The following is a 20,713-nucleotide window of genomic DNA, read 5'->3' as shown; positions in this document are numbered from 1 at the left end:
ACGTCAAGGCATTTTGACTAGAAGCTATGTCAGTTGAGGTGAACTGGTATTGTTATCAGTTTCACAATGTCCTCCTCCTAGTTATGCCTCTTTTACCGTCTCTGGTCTAGCCAGTTAAACGCCATTCTGCCTCTGCCTGAATTTGGTTGAGCTCCACCTTCATCAGACTTGTACGAGAACATATTTACTGAAAAACATCATACAAGACTTTACTATTTGGTGGGACTTTAAAGCTTCTGAAAGGAAGTGTGGCATGTGGCTTAAGGTAATTAATGAATTATTTAATTTCCGTATTCAGTAATGTTTTCTTTTGTTTACTGTGTTCGGTGTTTTATTCCCTGAATGCCATGGAAATTTGAGTCAACCACATTTCATAGATTAAGCCAGGAAGACGGTGGAGTTGGTCTGTTTATATGGTTTGGTTTTGGTGATTAAGTTTCAGTACTAACATTTACACACCTACATTTGGTACCCATACCAAACTTGCATTTCAGCACATTATTAGTGGTCTTACAGACATGCTTGTAATAATGCAAAGACCTTAAAGTAAATCAACGTTCCTGTCCTGATCCATCAAACATAATAAAGGAAAAGATTTCAAGTTTTGTTTTTAAAAAAACATGATTGTATGACGGAAACTTTTAATCGAACAAGTGTTTTTTTTCATGAAAACAAATTTGTGTGATTAAGCTGCTATAAGCTTAAGGTCTTGCACAACGTTATGTCCAGCTCGTGTTTTAACTAAGGGTGAATTAAAAAAACATCCTGGAACGTTGTGTTGAAATGTGTCTGTGTATAGATATGTTACTGCCTCGTGATGTGTCAACATCTAAATAACTTAAGTTGGTTAGAAGTATAATACAACCATTGAATGTTGATTGAACATTACAGAGCCTAGTCAGACGCCACATATCTTATTACATGGGAACAGGGCCGGATTAACTTGGTAGAGGCCCCGGGTGAAAATATACAATGGGCCCATGTCATCTAGCCTTCTGGGTTTGCCATATATTCGCAGGTTTTCCAATCAGCAAACAGAGGGAGTGGATGAGAATGATGACGTTGAGGGTTGATGACCTTTAGTGAGTTTCGTACTAATGACGGTAGAGGAAGATGCCCAATATCCAGAAGTTAAAGCCCGAGCAAGAACAATCTGCTGAGTTTTGTTGGTGGCCATGATGTTGTGGCCCTCCTCCACACGGGGTTTGGGACGAGTTTGATTTTCCAGCTCGCTCAGTTAGTGATGAAGGAGTTGGCTAAGGCTAGCGATGCTAAGCTGACGTCCCGACCAATCTTTAGCGATTGATTATGGCAGATCCAGTAACCGCCTTTAAGAAAGTTAACACTTGTCAATGGAGAGTGGCCAGACTCTCTGTACACGTGAAATGTACCAGAGTCTGGTAGGACCAGGCAACATGTTATCAGCCTTATCTAATGTAAACAAAGATAAGCAATAGAAATGTCGAAATGTCAAAACCCCAGTACAGAACTCGTACTGGGCTTATTTTCTATAAATTGAAAATGAATGTATGGATGGAAATGTTTCTCGCTGAACCTGGAGAAAGAGAAACTTTCTTTTGCTCCCCTGATTGGTTCAGAGCTCCACAGCCCCTTTGTGCTCAATCAAGGGATGTCATATGAAGGCAAATCAATTCAAATGTGTTCGTAAAAAGAGATTCAAAGATGATACAGGTTTAGTTTCACAAGATCGAGCCAAAAAGAGACACATTATAAAAGAAACACTTCTTGTTTTAAACCCATGTCTTAAATCAGTAAACAACTTCTAGCTTATAGTTATAAGAAGAAATATAAAAGATACACCCTTTGCACAACCATGGGTTGATACTGAAAGAACAGAATTGGCTGAAATACAGACATTTAAAACTCACAACCAACAACAGACCAAAAAGTGATGATTAATTATAGAGTTGGATAGCGGAGGTTGTAATTAAAATGTAGGACTTAAATCCTTAACTGCCTCTTTTTACCACAACAATCCAGGTTTTTATTTGTAAGTTTGACAAATAATTCCACAAGCTTAAGAAAATGCCTTTGAAATGCCGTTTTATAATGGAGACACTCATATGGCAAACTACTATTTGTGTTTGTGTACTACTTATGTTGTTGTGTCTTAATTTACAGTTGTGTACAAAATAATAGCTGTCCAACATCACTAACCTCATAAATCATATTTATTGGTAGAAGTGATATTGCTACATGGCAAATAATTGACTAGTAAGTGTTAGAGTCATAGAAAACCAACAGACCCAACAGTCATGACACACATGTTGCTCATATTGTCTAATTGAAACTATAATTGAAAGGGGCATGTTTTAAATAATAGCAGTGTTGTGTTCAATTAGTGAAGTAATTGATTCTGTGAAGAAACAGGTGTCAATTATGGCCCATATTTAAGGAAGGAAGCAAGCAAATGTTGTGCATGCTAGGTTATAACGCCAGGTTTTAGTGCATTTCACACTGTAATACTCAGCAAAATGGGTCGTTCCAGACATTGCTCTAAAGAAGAGCGGACTTTGATTTAAAAGTTAATTGAAGAGGGAAAAACATATAAATAAGAGCAGAAAAGTATAGGCTGCTCAGCCAAAAGGATTTCAAATGCCTTGAAATGGCATCCAAAGCTTGAATGACGTGGGGAAAAAACGGTCAATTACCATTCAAATGGATGGGAGAATAGCTAAAATGGCAAAGGCTCAACCAATGATCAGCTCCAGGAAAATCAAAGAAGACTTAAAGTTACCTGTGAGTACTGTTACAATCAGAAGAAGGCTATGTGAAGCAAAGCTATCAGCTAGAAGCCCCCCCCCCCCCCCAAAAAAAAAGTCCCATTGCTGAAAAAATGACATGTACTGAATAGGTTGAAATTTGCCAAAGGACACATTGATTGACCAAAGGAGCAATGGCAAAACATTCAGTGGACTGATGAAAGCAAAATTGTTCTTTTTGGGTCTAGGGGCCGCAGACAGTGTGTCCGACGACCCCCATGCACTGAATTCAAGCCACAGTACACTGTGAAGACAGTAAAGCATGGTGGTTATGGGATGTTTCTCATACTGTGGTGTTGGGCCTATTTATCACGTACCAGGGATCATGGATCAGTTTCAATACATTAAATTCTTGGACCTCAGTCCCATAGAACACTTGTGGGGTGCCATCAAAAAGGCTGTTTCTGAGGCCAAACCCAGTAATGTAGAGGAATTATGGGATGTAGTTCAATGGTCCTGGGCTGGAATACCTGTTCACAGGTACCAGGAGTTGGTCGACTCCATGCAACACAGATGTGAAGCAGTTCTCAGAAATTATGGTTATGCAACTAAATATTAGTGCAGTGATTCAAAGTAAAGCAAACCGTAATTTTTCAGTTTATACAGTAAATAATTTAGTTTGCAAAGAAAAATGTAAATACTGCTATTTTTTTGAACAGCCATAATTTTCTTTTTCTTTACTTTCTGTAAAGGTAAAACACAAACTTGATCAATTTTGGTCAAGTTTTGATTTTGAATTGAATGTGCAGTTTCCAATGCATTGATATTATGGATGTGAAATTTAAAGCTAATCTAAGGAATTGGAGCATTATTTACTTTTTTAAACACACTGCAATTATTATGCACACAACTGCATGTTTGTTCTTTTGGTCTAACTCTGGTTAATAATTCGTTGGGTACGCCCGGATTCATGATTGAAAACTTAAAAAAAGAAGTAGTTAGTTCAGCTTGGCAAGGCAGTCTTTTCCAGCTGCATGTTCACTGTGACGTCCACTTATAAATGTCTTCTGTTACGAGGCGGTCCACTCCTCATCATCTCATTATGCAAACTCTAATACTCACACTACTACTGCACTACCTACTGCTGTTCAATGTATTTCCCTTTACATCCCCAGCCTGCTCCAGCATTTAGTCATTGTATGTGAATGTTTCTTGAAACACTTGCTAGTGAAACGAGAGTTGTACAACCATTGATGGGAACTTCTGTCTGGAACATTTTAGAGATGGTTGATTAAGAGTTTAAGGCAAGGCAAGTTGATTTCTGTAGTACATTTCAGCAAAAATCCAAGTCAAAGTGCTTTACAAGAAACATCAAAAAGACAATCAAATTGATCAAATTAAAGAGAACAGACAACACAAACTAGCTTATACTAAAGAAGAAAGGTATGAAATACAAGAATAAAAGTTGTAATAGTCTTTAGCTTCGATTTAAAAGAACAGAGTTGCAGCAGACCTGTATATGAAAAAACTGACGGAACAGTGAAATGTTGAAATTTACAACACAAAACCAACAAATCTAGAACGTTGTTTTATTTTTGCTTAATCCTCCATTGACTATATACAGTATACTGTATGTATAGATAGAGGGAGAGCCAAGGTTTTATTAAAGATTTAGGACTGAACCACAAAAATCTGTTTATGCTTGTAAATCATGTAAAGAAACGCTAATATTAAAGCTAAAAAAAAGGGTACGTGTAACTGTATCTGTCTTTTGCATTTTTTTCTTAATTTTTCTTTTGATGTTCATCCCGGCACGATAGACATTTAATAATCATGTTTCCTCTCATTCAACAACGTACATGCAGTGCAACTCCCTACACCTTGGTCTTTCTCCAACATTAGTGTGTAGTTTTACGTGGATTTTGAATGCTTTTTTATAGTGTAACTTACATATCATGTTGAAATAGCGTGTTTAAACCTTGTGACTGTTCTGACTGAAATAATGACATGATCTTTGAGTTAATATATGTCTTATATCTATCTGCCAAATAATACATCAATCTGAACTACTACTGTGATTTTGATGTTTGGGTCTCTTTACCAAATCATTTTGACCTTTTGAACTTACATGTGAACATACATCAGGTATTACGTGCCACAAATTGCACACACCATGACCAGAGGTGTAACCATCACATCAGTCAAACCTCTTCAATCTTCTCTCCTGCATGTTTTTTTTTTTTTAAACACAATAACTATGATTTCAGTTTCCACAACGTCACACCACAGTCACTCGTCAAGACGTCAACTAACAGCCTTCTCTCAGGTTTTAAGACTCATTATGCTGAGTATGTTAATTGCATAAAAAGACTTGTCGGCTCATTGATGTTCAGCAACTTTAACATCCCATAATGAGCCTGAAGCTGCTTAACCTTTGTGTCTGTATTTCCCAAAGGTTTAGACTTCTTGTCTGACTGAGGAGCTGAGATGCTAGACACATTCAAAGTGAGCATCCTGATACTGAGCCTGACTCTGGTCCTGTTAGGCGCCACCTGCCAAGCCTCTTCTCTGGGACTGACAGTCCACGTCGTGCCCCTGGACATCAATGGAGGGAATACGGTGGGCAATGTTTTCCTTTTCCCCAAAACTCATTTTTGTTACAGTGTCTTCAAGTCCAAACTCTTTGGCACTAGATAGCCCTTATCACACATTTCTGTTCTCCGATTTCTATTATTTATTGAGGCTTTTCTGCCGTCTGAGGTGACTGTAAACTAAAACAAGCCAGTTCTGATGATTTATCATTTCACAACCTCAATATTATGTTATTTGCACCTAGAAAAACATATTTTTAAACTACGTTTTGAAACCATCCATACTAGGGACTTGTTGGGTTTTTCCTCACAATTTCCATGTTGATTGTATTTCTCTATCAAAGCTGTGGCTCAGGTGGTAAAGTAGTTGCCTGTCAACTAAAAAGGTTGGCAGTTTGGTCCCTGGCCCGGCATTCCATGTCAAAGGGTTCTTGTGCAAGACACTGAACCCTAAATTGCTCCCATAAATGGTTGTGGTTGCAGGTGGCATCTTGTACGGCAGCCTCGGCCTCAGTGTATGAATGTGTGTGAATGGAAATGTGTAAAACGCACTTCATAAATACAGTCCATTTACATTTGTATTACTTAAAATACCCTTTTTTTAACTGAAACCTACTGAAAGGCTTTTTACACATTTTAAAAGGAATCTCTCATTTCTCATTTTCTTATTCATCACTTACTTTGATATTTAAAGGATACAGCAAGTGCTTGGAAACTTATAACCCCAAACCACTTATTTCTCAGTCTAAGATATCTATTAGAAGGATCTTGGTCTTTGCCTTAAAAAAGTAACTCATAACCTCTAAATAACTTAATTTAGAGTCCCATTTATTGTTAAATTGAGTATGATTAATTGTGATCTGTAAATTAATTAGGGATTGTTCATATTAAACCTATGAGTATCCCTGTGACATATGTACAAAAAAATACATTTTGGTAGTTTTTTAAAGTTTGGTAGTCAGAACCAAAGTATAGCCAAAGTCAGTATAAATATTGTGAGCTACATAATGGCAACATTCTCTGTGATTTACTTTTGTGAGTTAGGACAGACTGAGCTCCTTCACCCTACAGCTTCTTTTTTTAAATGAATTTATTTAATACAGGGACAGTGCATATTAATAGACATTTCTGTCAATAAACCAGAGTTAGCCAAAAGGCTATTTTTCATCTGCAGTCCCTAGACAGATTGTAACAAGTCACCCTAAAAAAGTAAAATTACATATTTACATAATAACATTACAATTACAATACATTATACATTGGGTAAAAAGTACTGTTATTAAAGTTAAATATAAGACAAGTTAAGATAAATGTACTCACATGCACACGCACAAGGCTTGTCATTTGTGTCTCTTTGCTTCTTACAGGTGCAGGCTCATTTCAGTGTCATCGCTCCCCTTCCTTGTCCAGCTCTGTCTGGACTGTGTGCTAAGGGGGAGGACTGTCTGGTCTACCCTACTTCATCCCCCTTCAACGGCACTAAGCCCAACCCTGGCTGGTGTGTCCGCCAGTGGCAGAAAACTGTCCCCAGTAATTACAACGCCACCATAACTTTAGGGTATGAGACCTGCATACAGTACATAGTCTTGCTATGGTTGCTTACTTCCTTACTGGCTTTATGTGGTAATAGTTTATTTTCATTCATTAACAAAATGCAGTGAATGAACAGAAGAGGAATCTAACTCAAATCAATATTTGGTGTGATCCCTTTTTTGCCTTCAAGACATCAACGATTCTTCTGCGTACACTTTTTGAGTTCCTTCAGTTTTTGAAGGAACTCGGCTGGTAGGTTGTTCCGAACATTTTGGAGAACTAACCACAGATCTTCTGTTGCTGTGGGCTTCCTCAAGTCCTTCTGTCTCTTCGTGTAATCCCAGACCCACTCCATGGTGTTGAGATCAGGGCTCTGTGGGGGCCATGCCATCACTTCCAGGACTTCTTTTTCTTCTTTACACTGAAGATAGTTCTTAACGACTTTGGCTGTATGTTTGGTGTCCTGCTGCACAATAAATTTGGGGCCAGTCATACGCCTCTCTGATGGCATTGCACAATGGATGAGTATCTACCTGTACCTGTGAGGACACCAGTAATCCTGACCACATCTCTAACTCCATGTCCAGAAATGCACCCCCAAACTTGCAAGGAACCTCCATCATGCTTCACTGTTGCCTGCAGACCCTCATTATTGTACCTCTCTCCAGCCCTTTGGCCAACAAACTGCCTTCTGCTACAGCCAAATATTAAAATTTTGACTCATCGGTCCAGAGCACCTGTTGCCAATTTTATTCTCACCAGTTCCTATTTTTTCGTGCATGGTTGAGTCGCTTGGCCTTGTTTCCATGTCGGAGGTATAGCTATTTGGCTGCAGCTCTTCCATGAAGACCACGTCTGGCCAGACTTCTCCAGACAGTAGATGGGTGTACTTGGGTCCCACTGGTTTCTGCCAGTTCTGATTAGAGCTGTTGGACATCTTCCGATTTCAAAGGGAAATAAGCTTGATGTGTTTTTCATCTACTACACTAAGTTTCCTTGGCCGACCGCTGCGTCTACGATCCCGACTTTTTGCAAGTGTACCTATAAGAATTGATGCTGGTTCGAAGGCAAAGGGTAGTAACACCAAATGTTGATGTGATTTAGATTTTTCTTTAGTTTGCTCACTTTGCATTTTGTAAATTGATGAAAAAATGAACAATCATTTACTACATTTTTTCACACCTGCCTAAGACTTTTGCACAGTACTATATATACTGTATATATGTATGTACTGTATGTGTGTATATATATATATATATATACATGTATGTTGTATACAATAAGCAGGCAATTTCAGTTTCACTCAATACAAAATACAATACAAAATAAAAATAATAGTTAATAAAAAAACAACTTTGACAAAAATATCTTAAAAGCTTCCGTTTGCATATACAGATAATTTTTCACACTTGTAAGAGATTGTTAATAGGGATCAACTGATACTGGTTTTTCAAGGCCGATACAAAATATTAGTAGTTAGTGAAACCAATAACCGGTATTTGGAACAGATATGCACTTACATTAAGATTTTGGAATGTTACAAACTCCAACACAAAACTTTGTTTAAATGTTTTTACCAATTATTTAATGAATTATAAAATTCTAACACAATACGGAGTAAAAGATAGTCAGATAGTGTTTTATCAGGCAAATAAAAAGATGATACAGATAATCTGCACACTGCCAAGATAAAAAACTTACTCAACTTACTCGTGGTGCTTATTGCTTTCTATTATTTCTTTAACATCCCTGTGGTAATCCGGCTTTTATGTACAATATACTGAGTATTGTCTGTGTGAAACACGTCCTCCAGGCTTGTCTTTTACTCCATAGTGTTTGTCATTGATCTAGGATGTTTTTATAAAAGGGGGCGTTTGACATGATGATTTGAATCGGACTACCTCAAGTAGCTTAATTTATTCTAATACGTTGTTTTTTTTTCAATTGTTTAGGTCCAACACAGAATTTTATGTGTCAATGAAAGCAGGACCACACCTCAGAGCAAACAGTGGGAGACTCAACCAACCTGCTTTTGTCGCTCTCCCTCCTCCCCTAAGGTATTGTGCGCGCACACGCACACACACACACACACACACACACACACACACACACACACACCTGAAGCAAAAAAACATAAACTATATTTCAAAAAGCTTGAACTTTAATTGAATGTCATGGGAGTGTTAACCACTGCCAACACTTAAAGGAATGGCTGACGTTCAGCTTTCATGCCGAGAGTTAAAGAGCCCCTATTGTGCTTTTTTGGGATTTCTTCCCCCGTATTTTAGTGTGTTGTATAGTTTTTTGAGTGTGTATGTAATAGATGTAAAAAGTACAAGTAAAACACATTTCATTCGAATGAAGCTTTCTCTCCCACAGACAGCACTTTTTCTCCACTGCCTAAAATTGGCTTGTCCACATTCCTTTTTGAAATTCCTCAGTTAGTGATGTCATTGATGAAGAAGCAAGGCCAGTTTTGTGCTGACCATTAGCCTTAGCTAAGTGTTTTCTTTGATTTTTTTTACCAAAACAAATAATAATTTGATCTTTAATCAATACAAAACCTATTGTATGTAAAAATAAATTCAGCATTTTACGGGGGAGTTTATGAGTTGGACTAGTTGCCAGACAACCAGCAGAGACTCCAGGAAGTTACCGGCCATTTCCAAGTAATAGCCAGCACCATCCCAAATACTGTAATACGTTACACCCTTTCTTTTTTTTCTTTTTTTTTTTAGAGATATTTGACATTCACAGTATCAATAGGTTTGCTTCTCATCTTTGTTGTGGCTCTATTTGTGATTTGTGGGGCTGAATGTATCTATGTTCCTGTGATCAGGGCCCGTGTGAACTGCCCTCACAATTTCCGTTTGTCAGTCAAAGACCTGGATGGTGACAGGGTAAGATGTCGCTTTGCCCAGCCCGATCAGGGAGAGTGTCTCAACTGCAATCTGCACTCTTTCATAGAGCTGGACAAGGTGAGTCTCACTTCAGCATGTCCTTAACTTTATATACAGTCTATGGTTCTAAGTTGGTCGAGCCAGAGTTGATTTGAACTATTTAATATACTGTTGAGCATTTCAGTCTCAACAAATCGTCATCTTTTAGAAGCTGATCTTCTGTTTTGTATGGAAAATCTATCTGCAAAGTAACTAGTAACTATAGCTGTCAGATAAATGTTGCACAGTAAAAAGTCAAATATTCCCCTCTGGCATATGATGAAGTATAAGTGTAAATTATTTTACAAAGCATATCATGGAAATATTCAAGTAAAGTACAAATAGTTGAGGTGTTCTTCTTTTGTTAAGAGTCATTCCTATTATGCAGCAACATCTCAGCCTCAAAACTTCATACAATCAGAGAGAGTTTTACATGGCCTACAAAATAATTACAGAACATTTTGAGTATTTCATCATTTTATGGCTTATAGTTAGTATAGAAGTTCATTACTTTGCACTGGTGACATGGTACAGCTGAACTATTTGACTATTTTTTTAAGACAATATGAGGAAGTAATTCATGGGGACAGAAATGTTGATGCATAGCTGGAATGACCTGTTGCTCTATCTCACAGTCCAACCCTCAAAGGTATGTTGAGCTCTAGCTAAGGCTTGAAAGTCCTGGTAGACAAATAACATTGGTAAATCCTTGTCAAGAACATTGTCCAGAAACAAAGGTCCAGTTCCATTAAATAACATACAGACCTCGTTATATGATAAATAAAATAATTTCAGCTCAGTGAAAACTTCCCATGATTACATTCCGTTTGGTTATGCCAGGAGAAATGCATGTTGACATTCACTGGAAAAGCACCGGCAGGACAGTATTTCATCTACCTGATGGCGGAAGACCTGATTCCTGGGCCCAAAATGAGCCACGTCACAGACAACAAACCCCTTAGTTCTGTCCCTGTGCACCTCTCTCTCACTGGTGAGTCTGTCAGTCAGATAACAGCGGCATTCATACTGCTGATTCATGTCATAGAGCAAACATATAGACATACAGAATAAAGATAATCACCTACAGTGTTAACATAAAACAGCATTGTTGAAGAATACTTTGAGTTCAAGTTGTGTCCCATTACAGTCCCTTCTTTCATTGATTGCCTTGTGTCTTCTGTTATTATTTAAAGTCATAGAAAAATGTCTTCTTCTCCTTCCTTTCAGTGGAGGAGTCGACTTCCAGCTGCAGTGATGAACCTGTGGCAGCAGGTGGAACCCCCAAAGGGGACTCCATGCGGTTTGTCCTGCCGTACCAGGAGGTGCGATTCACCACCAACTTTTTTTCACAGCTGGAAAGGTGCGCCCTGAAAGACCTCTTGTATATATATATATATATATATATATATATATATATATATATATATATATATATATATATATATGAATATATATGAATTAGACATTTTTCTGAGTAAATCTATTCATATACATACATATGAATAGCTATACTCTGCAAAACATGTTATTTATTCAGTATGCATTTACTTACTGTTACTAAACAGAAAATCATCTGATTTTAAACTACTTTTTTTATTTTTTTTTTATTTTATTTTTTATTCTACACAATGCAATGGGCCACATTTTATGGATGCTACAGTAGTTACTGTCGTGGGACTCGACATGTGTGTCATGACAATCATTTGTCATAAGAGAAATCTCAGTTTACAGCTCACTAGAAAGTAAACTCTTGAAGGCCTATTGTATATGGAGTAGAGACGTGAGTGATGTCAGACGCAGCTGAGGTCTAATCACGCGCATCCCCGGTATGGGTTTAGGAGGGGTGTGCTTGGTCTTTAAGTAAGCTGTTACAAAGCCAGTTGTGAAATGAAAGGTTTTTCTCTACATGTGCAGTGTTTTAGAGGTAGCAGTGGTTGGTCCCCCTGGACTCTTCAGGGTTGGTTTTAATTCACTTGGCCCCCTGGCAACCATGACCATGGCCTGGGTCCGCTCCGAAAACAACCTAACCCGCCTTTTGCCCATCTGCTTTGCCGTGAATACCATGAGGTAAGTTGTTCTGTCAACTGAATGGCAATAATGCTGCCAGACAAAGTGGTGTGATTCCCACTCTGGCCCCGCATGAGTCCTGTGAATTCCTATTATGTTTGTATTAAAAGACACCTTAAAAATGGCCTACAGAATACATGTGTGCTTATTTTTTAAATTCAGTATGACTATAATGCTGTTAATAGTAAAAGGTACTGTACCCGTTTGGCTTGGTGGGTAGAGCAGGCGCACATGTGCTTTGAGGTTTGTGCCTCGATGCAGAGGTCCAGGGTTGGAGTCTGACCTGTGAAGATTTCCTGCCTGGCTTTCCTCTCTCTCTCTCTCTCTCTCTCCCCTTTCTCGCCTAGCTGTCCTGTCAAATAAAGGCAGAAAGGCCTAAAAGAAATAGTAATAGGTACCAGTATTGTACTAAAAATAGTGGTGTAGGCCTAAAGTGTACTAGAATAAAATGTGTATTCTAATTATATATTTAACTGTTATTTTACTTAACACACATGGAGTATATATTTGCTTATGTAACAGTAAAGCATAGCTAATTTTATTACAAATCTATGTTACTCATATAGTACTTAGCACCTAGTTCTAAGTGTGTGTGTGTGTGTGTGTGTGTGTGTGTGTGTGTGTGTGTGTGTGTGTGTGTGTGTGTGTGTGTGTGTGTGTGTGTGTGTGTGGTGATTTAAAGTTAGATGAAATGACAGACTCAAACTCAGCTACAGTGTATATATATATTTAGTATATATGTATATGCTGCGCATCGGAGTGTGAATGTGTGTGAGTGTTTATCTGATGAGCAGGTGGCACCTTGTACGGCAGCCCTGGCCACAGTGTATGAATGTGTGTGAATGGTGAATGTATCCTGTAGATGTAAAAGCGCTTTGAGCAGTTGTTAAGACTGGAAAAGTGCTATATAAATACAGCACATTTACATTTACTTTCACATTCAGTTGTTACCATTGACTGTATAAAAGGATGTTACCTTGTCTTATCTTATGCACATTAACACAGATGCGCATATTAACACGTAAGAACATTTAACTACAGGGCGTCCTGCTTGCCTATCCCATTTTTAAAATGTAATTTGAACTTTATATTTTTATTCATTGTTTCATTGGACAGCACCTTGTAACCCTAGTTTGGAGGGGCGTACTTAACTACTTTCTAACTGTTAGTTCTTTGTTTGATTTTGGCAGGCGGCCTTTGTATTGTGCCATAACCCTCCCTCTCATTCTCCTTTTTCCTTCCTGTATCTTTACGGTCAACTATCTAAAGATTTGAGAGTGCCATAAACCACGGGAAGTCTGCCATGCACACCTACACTGGCTAAAAGTAAAATGTACTTGGCGTATATTTAGTACAGGATGGGGTCTAATTTGCACTTGTCTTTCCAGTTTGCAGTCAGAGCCCAGATGCGTGTGGCTGTACCAGAGTAAGAACTCCAGCTTCTTAGACATATCATAGTTCCAGATATTCCTTACTGTTATAAATATGCCGTTCTTAATTTTTTCAGGGGAGATGAGGAAACTACCTGCAGGAACAGGTAAAGAAAATATCACACCCTGTTGTATTCAAGTGTTGAGCGTGTGATTTAAATTTGAAATGTATACTCATCAATCCTGTGAGGAAGATTTTTGTATTGATTGCCGTCTGCTTGCAGTGCTGACGTGTGAGAAGACAGAAATGACTCTGGTGCTCCCTGTCACCTCCCTGAGCAACATCAACCTGGCCGAGCTGCAGCTCAACAGCCCCACCTGTCCCGTCACCTACAACAACACACACCTGACTGCACACGTCTCCTTGACTGGCTGCGGCACCAAGACTGTGGTAACATGCACCACCTTTCATTCTTTCCTTCTTTCTTTCTTTCTTTCTATATCTTTCTTTTTTCTTTCTGTATCTTTCTTTCTTTCGTCTTTCTGTATCGTTGATTCTTTTGTATCTTCTTGTCATCCTGTCTGTCCTTTCTAATTCTTAGACTTAAAATATTTGTGACCCCTCTTGACATGTACCTCACACATTTTCAAAAGGAAAAGAACACATTTCTGTAAACGTTGCACTGCATAAATATTGGGAGTTAGTCGCTAGTTTTTATTGCTTGGGCTCTGTATAGTACTCCATGTATAAAATACCATGTCTAGATATTACACCAGATGTAGGGCTGCAATTTACGGTTATTTTCATTATCAGTTAATCTGCAGAATATGTTTATGACTATTGGATTCATTGACTAGTTGTTCTCTAACTGCTCTATTTAGATGTGGATGTAAGCACAGTCATATTATCTATCATTATAAAACCTACATGCATTAAAAAAGAGAGAACAGGGTACAAAGATACTTCTTTATTGCTACTTTTGCTCCAAAATGTAAATGATTGGAAAACAACATAATTAGTTTAATGCTGTGTTGTTTATATCCTTCTTTTCTATGTCTATTTATGACTAAGAAAGGGATCACAGGACTGTAAGAGTAATTTTACTTGGGTGCCTGGATGGACTAGTGGTAGAGGCTTAGTCCTTGACCTCGGTTGCGGGTTCGATTCTGTACCTGTGGCTCTTTCCTGCATTTCATTCCCCCTCTCCCTTCCCTCCATGTCTAAGCTGTCATATTAAAGACCTAAATGCCCAAAAAAATCCTCTTTAAAAATAAATTTAAACAATAAGAGTAACTTGACTTAACACCCCCTAAAAATGTTATCTTTGCACACCTCAGGCGGTTTAACTTTTGCTTGCACAGATGCACTCCAGAACACTGCTGGGTGTGGTTATACTGTAAGTCCTGAGGAGCAAGCTTCTGACTACACCTGAAGTGAAACAGTCTGGAACACGCAGAAAGGGCAGTAAAACCTTATATTTTACAGTATGAGTAAAACACTGCTTTTCAGTCTGGTGTTAAAAATGCAGTAGGTAAGACATGTAAAACTAACTTTCTGTCACATTTGCTGAAACTGACCCATATTCGAGTAGTACTAGATAAACCAGGTAATTAAAAAGATAAATCTGGATCCTCCTTCTCCTGTCACCACCTGCAGACTGTAGTGCAATTTGCAAAAATTCACCGCGCCCTGTTCAGATCCTCCAATCAGGGCAGGTGGGGAGGGTCTAATCACTGGCAGGCACTCTCCCTCTTAGGGGGAGGGGCTTAGGAGATTGTTTGGACTTTTGCAGAAAGGGAATGGGGGGACTGAGAAGCCAAAATTCTTTGTCTAAATCCTGGATCTTCACAATCCTACCTACAGCACCTTTAAGTTACTCATTACATTTAAAAAATACTTTAAGTTAAATTCCGACTATACTCTTCCTCATTTTTTCCTGCTTTTGTCCAGAGCTCTGGTTCAGAACTGGTTTACACCAACACCTTGCGAAGTGTGCGTCCCTACACTATGGTCAGCCGCCAGCCCTCCCTTGTCCTCCCTTTGGCCTGCCGGATCCCTGGAGCCCAGGTCAAGGGGTCGCAGTTCGAGGTCAGCATGCCCACAGAGAAGGAGACCTTTGGTGAGTTCAGGATTTGGATAGGAATTTACTTACCAGGAGAGGGGCCCCTGGGAAAATACACAAGAACGCCCAAGATGCGCTCCCTTCCGCTGCTAAAAGGACGACTGCGTCGAGAAGCAGAATTAACGAGCATCTCCACTAATGCCAGCACTTCAATTAGAGGAGCTATCGGGTCCAAGATTGAGATGCTGGACCTCCAAGTGATGTCCAACTGCAGCGTTGCTCAAGCACAGATGATAGTGAGCAGTTGTATTGAGTCTGAGACGGAAGACTTTGCAGAATCCTACCCCCTTCTGAAGCAAGGGTCAGTGACAGTCAACATGTTTCGTATTAAAGTTTAAGGTTGCTATCTAGTGGGAAAGAAATATTGACTCTGTTTGGCTGCAGAAGTCACTTCTGAATTTGAAACATATCATATAAATTCCAGTAGTTCTCTCACTTCTTTTCTTCCAGGTGTTCAACTTCCAACAGCACATTAGAGGTTGTTACAGACCAAAACAATGTCAAGGTTTACCGCCTTGATTTGAGCTCCTTGAACGTCAATGGATCTACGGTCTGTACTATCATGCAACACACACATACAATACATTTTTCAGTTCTCCTCTTCTGGGTGTTATTTTAAATCTTGCAAGACAAATGTGATCAGACCACGTGTTTTTTATCCTGTATTGACTTTGTGGAGAAAGGCACTCATGTAACCTCTGCTGGTGTTGTGAAACCTTCTGTAGGTAGTAAAGATTAGGCCCCAATTACGCCATCAGAAACAGCTGGTGCAAATATTTATCATCACCCTTTTCATTACCAATTTTAACTTACATTAGGTTCACCTTTTGGGTCAGACTGAGTGGATGAATCGCCATGAACCTTTGTACAGACGTCCATTGTCCCTGCCCCAAGGATGAATCCTACCAATGTTGAGTCCTTGCCTTTTCCTCCAGCGCCACCATGAGGTTAAAATTTGTGGTTTTGAGCGTAATGTCCCAAAAACTACTTGGAAAGATTTCCTTTCAATTTAGAACATTAATACTACTCTCTACCACCACAAATGTTTAGTACCCACTTGGGTGATGCACAGCAGCCTTACTACACCAGATGCTCACAATACATCAATGTGGAACATGTTTTTAGTGTTGGTGGAGAAATCCCCATGCAGACTTCCCACAGAAAGGCCCAGGACGATCAAGGTTCAAACCCATCGTGTAACTATATCTTTAAGTTTAGGTTAGGGCCAAATACCTGCAAAACTAAAGACATTCCCATCATCCTCAGTTGTACTACGTGTGTCTCGTTAATTAACTAATGTTAGCATGAAATAACAGCCAAACTAAAATATTTACCATGGTTAAAATTATTAGTATGTTAGTTTTGTAATTGGGGACATGTTAGCATCCTGACGTTAGCATTTAATATAAAGCACCACTGTGACTTAGTAGAGCCTGGTACAGCCACACAGAGTAACTAGCATGGTCTTGTTTGTTGGGGTTTGTTAATCAGGGATTCATGTCTAATAAATTGTTGAGGTAAAGTTATATGACGTCATATGTTTTTTTCACCACAAACTTTTAAATTTGTGTTTTGCAGATGTATGTCCAGTGCACAGTCAATCTGTGCGTTGCCACCATGCCCTCTCAGACATGCCCCAATCTGTGTACCAGCTCCGTCAGTCAAATACCATCACTGGTTGGCAGTGTGTTTACCAGCTCCTACACCATTCGCTCAGGACCCATTAGCACCGTGGTCACCGCTCCTGCACCGGCCACTACTGCACCGACAACTACAACTATTACTACTACTACAGCTACTACTACTACTGTTGCTGTTCCACGTACTACAGCTGCCCAGAGCACCACTACCTCACATGGTAAGGAGTTGTTTTCTAAACAAGCTCCCATGCAGCATAATGTCTTTGTTTTTGAATTTGTGACCATTCATGAAATTAAATATCAATCCACTGACCTGTGAATTACATTGTTAGGTGCATGGTGAATTTAAGTTTGTAAAGTATATCTGCGAGCATAACATTTTCTCTATCTTTAAACTCCTATATTCAAGTTTTATTTTTTGCAAAAAGTACCTTTTTCGGGGCATTTTACACCTTTGTTTGAAAGAGGGTATATAACATGCAGTTTATGTGTATCATTTTTTTCATAATTTAAGTACTGATTCAAGTAACATTATCCTTTTTTAATGTCTTAAAAATGGTCACTTTCACACACACATACCTCACACACAAACCTCTCCTCTTTTTTCTTGCAGCTCCAGAACAGGCCTCAGCCATGGCAGCAGGAGTGATTTTGACGATCATCATATTTCTTCAAAACATCGTCCTTTACTGAACATACTGCTGGATGATGATCTGTCAGAATATAAAGCACTACATTTTCCTGTTTTTGGACATTTGAAGTTTTAATCCACACAGGATTACACTGTACAAGTTGAGCTTTTCCAGAGAAGCGAATACAAGCAAGAACACCTTACATTACTGTCCAAATAAACAAATATATTGCTGCACTACTCACATAATAATCCTTATTATTGTATCTCATATCACAGTAAAGGATGTGACACAATAAAATATTCTGCCTCTAATGGGGCTTTATTTTTAATTTGCTTAAATTAAAGTCCTCGAGTCGGTGGACACTGTTGTATGTTATTCTTCCTCTTTTTCCCCTCACTTCCTGCCAAAAAAGAAAAACATATACAATCTGTTTTTTACATAATAGTTTGTTTGGCATTAAAATATTAAAGTTTCAGTGATATAACTTGTAACTTAGTAACTTTTTGATATCAATAAACGTCTATTACATTCAAGCCGTTGTCAAATAAGTTGCTACAATAGATAAATAGGGACATTTTATTGATCCTTTTGGAAATTCATCTTGCACCATACAGCTCATCAAATAAATCATACATCATAAAAATATAAAGTGCCATTAGCGCCAGTGGGCTATCAACAGTAGGGTGCATCATCTTCCGTGACATTTTATAGTGCAATTTTATCCCACAGAGAGGATCACATTATTTTCCCTAACTTATTCAGTAACATACTGCTGGTAGGAATGAATGATTTGTTGGTTTGTAAGGACAGCATCCTATAGCTTCTGCCTGATGGCAGCACCTCATATGCCAGGATGTAGCCCATCCCCGCAAATTGCTTGTGCTTTCTTAATTTATTATATTATATACTGTGGTCAGAGAATTTAACTGATGTCCAGCAATCTTGCTGGCCATGTTAACTATCCTGTGTAATTTATTTTTATTTGTCACTGAAAAAGACAAACACCAGCCATAAAGCAGAACGTTAAAATACTCTCAACAAAAGAGCGATAGAAAAGGACCATGGTGTCTTTTTCTACTCTGAACTGTCTCAGCGTCCTCATAAAATACAGTCGCTGCAGACCCTTTTTATAAATGACATTGGTGTTGGTATTTCATGATAGCTTAGCATCTATTATTGTTCCTAAGTATTTATACTCCCCTACCACTTCAATCCCTTGCCCCTCTATTGTCATCTGCTTGTGGGTCAAACCCCCACTTCTGAAGTCAAATACAATTTCTTTAGTTTTCTTTGTGTTTTGTTGGGGGGGGGGGGGGGGGGGGGTGAACTGGCATCTCTTCAGCTACCAGTCCACCCTCCATACTTTAGTCCATACGGGGACTTGAACAGCGACCCTCAGGTTCCCAACCCAAGTTAGACAAGTTAGTTAGACAACTATTTAAAGTTAGACAACTATTTCAGTTATGTTAGGTGCTGCAGCACATCGTAAAATGGAGCAAGTTAGAACATAACAAAATAAAATGTGGTATTTTTGGAGGAAAGAGTATGTAAGCATTTAAAAAAAAAAAAATTATTTACTTATCAATTGACATTATGACATCAATACTAATGTTCCTACTGATAACAATAATAGTATTTATTATTAAACACTTTTCAAAAACCAAGTTACAAAGCACTTGATATTTTATTGCAAATATAACCAACAATGATAGAAAGCATATTGAACAACAACGTATAGGTAACTATAGACAATAAAACGTATAGACAATAAATTTAAGTAAACCAGATAAATAAATGTAAAACACCATTCATCAAAATAAAAAAAAGGATATATGTAAAAACAATAAAAGACAAATCTATGTCAGGCTACACATTTAAAATAAACCTCTGATAAAAACAGGATGAATAACATTTGGGACCCCGTTGAAAACAAGATGATACATGGGGTTTATCCTAAAAACGAATCTGAAAGTGTGAAAATACATTTGACCTGGCATAGTCAGTGGTACCATCAAAAGCTAAAACGGGAAGTCTGACACACTATCACACACAAAATTAAGTTAGAATGCTTTTTAACTGTTCTACTTTTAAATTAATGTTGACATGAAGGGTTGTGACCAGTATCATGTTTCGTTAACAATTTCAATCACATTGTCAAATATTCTCTAAATTGGCAACATATACTGAGAAATAAAGTCAAAAGGTTGTATTTTGAAAAAACATGAAATTTTGTTATGTGAGCCCCAATGAGTTGGAAAACAACATTAACTTAATTTTATTAAATAATTTCTCACCTGTACATGAAACAGCACTGACCTCTCCTGATCCTTCATCTTACTGCAGTAATTTTCAAAGTGCCGTCTGAGGACCCCCTGGGGATCCATGGCACTCTGCCAGGGGTCCCTGAAAAGTTTCCAAATTTATTCATTTAAATTATTATGAAAATGTGTGTTTGTTTGTTTTTTACAAACAGCTTCAACAAAATATTTTAATTTTCAAAGCTATAAGAATTCAGAGATTACAGTCTTATCTAACAAATCTAAACTCTTAGAATCTGCAAATATGACGAGTATGTGTCTAATATCTTTCTAAATCATTTATCTTGTGTTGGTCTTTAAAATAACTAATAGAAGTTTAAAAAAAAAAAAGCTATGTCAAATTATTCCAAGGGACATACGGGAGGGGGGGGGGGGGCAGTATATTCTCTATCTTTTAAGGGGTCTTTGTTTGGAAAAATATTGAGAAACTCTGTCTTACTGGACAAAGATGTCTTTCCCAGACATTTTTCACACGTTTACTGCTACAATTTTTGTAATTTCTCCTTGCAGGGTTAATAAAGTATACATTATTATTACATTATCATTATTATTATATGTAAACATTCTAGCTCATTCTATATGTGTGTGTGTGTGTGTGTGTGTGTGTGTATGTGTGTGTGTGTGTGTGTGTGTGTGTGTGTGTGTGTGTGTGTGTGCATCACAGGCTTTAAGATCTGGCATGTACTTTAGTACATAATGCATAGCTTTTGTAAAGTTATCTATAGGTGGCATGGAAAACGGCAAATCCATATTTGTTGAAATTATAAACATCAA

The 20,713-nt window shown here is 38.1% G+C and overlaps 1 protein-coding gene across 2 annotated transcripts; it reads left to right on the top strand.

Moving 5' to 3' along the window:
* The first annotated feature begins 59 nt into the window (after positions 1-59).
* On the top strand, positions 60-18,002 carry LOC116692880 (uncharacterized). 2 transcript variants are annotated; one of them, XM_032521461.1, is made up of 15 exons: positions 60-265; positions 5,179-5,342; positions 6,682-6,872; positions 8,800-8,904; positions 9,687-9,825; positions 10,627-10,777; positions 11,014-11,146; positions 11,701-11,853; positions 13,242-13,279; positions 13,361-13,390; positions 13,508-13,674; positions 15,175-15,647; positions 15,797-15,896; positions 16,925-17,204; positions 17,600-18,002. In XM_032521461.1, the coding sequence occupies exons 2-15, from the start codon at positions 5,211-5,213 to the stop codon at positions 17,677-17,679; spliced, it is 2,172 nt and encodes a 723-aa protein (XP_032377352.1). In that variant the 5' UTR covers positions 60-265; positions 5,179-5,210; the 3' UTR covers positions 17,680-18,002. The 2 variants fall into 2 exon arrangements, with proteins under 2 accessions (XP_032377352.1, XP_032377361.1); XM_032521470.1 differs by lacking the exon at positions 60-265 and adding an exon at positions 4,588-4,624.
* Positions 18,003-20,713: the final 2,711 nt, after the last annotated feature.

The sequence above is a fragment of the Etheostoma spectabile genome, chromosome 1 (genome assembly GCF_008692095.1).
Source record: "Etheostoma spectabile isolate EspeVRDwgs_2016 chromosome 1, UIUC_Espe_1.0, whole genome shotgun sequence".
Classification (NCBI taxonomy): domain Eukaryota; kingdom Metazoa; phylum Chordata; class Actinopteri; order Perciformes; family Percidae; genus Etheostoma; species Etheostoma spectabile.
Note: the sequence above shows the minus strand (reverse complement) of the source record. Positions and strands in the feature narration are given on the sequence as shown.

What these genes read in the sequence shown, in the direction of transcription:
- LOC116692880 (XM_032521461.1), top strand. Translation starts at nt 5,211, where the DNA reads ATGCTAGACACATTCAAAGTGAGCATCCTGATACTGAGCCTGACTCTG. An exon ending in AACGCCACCATAACTTTAGG is followed by an intron (nt 6,873 to 8,799) that starts GTATGAGACCTG and finishes TCAATTGTTTAG; the next exon opens with GTCCAACACAGAATTTTATG. An exon ending in TGAACGTCAATGGATCTACG is followed by an intron (nt 15,897 to 16,924) that starts GTCTGTACTATC and finishes TGTGTTTTGCAG; the next exon opens with ATGTATGTCCAGTGCACAGT.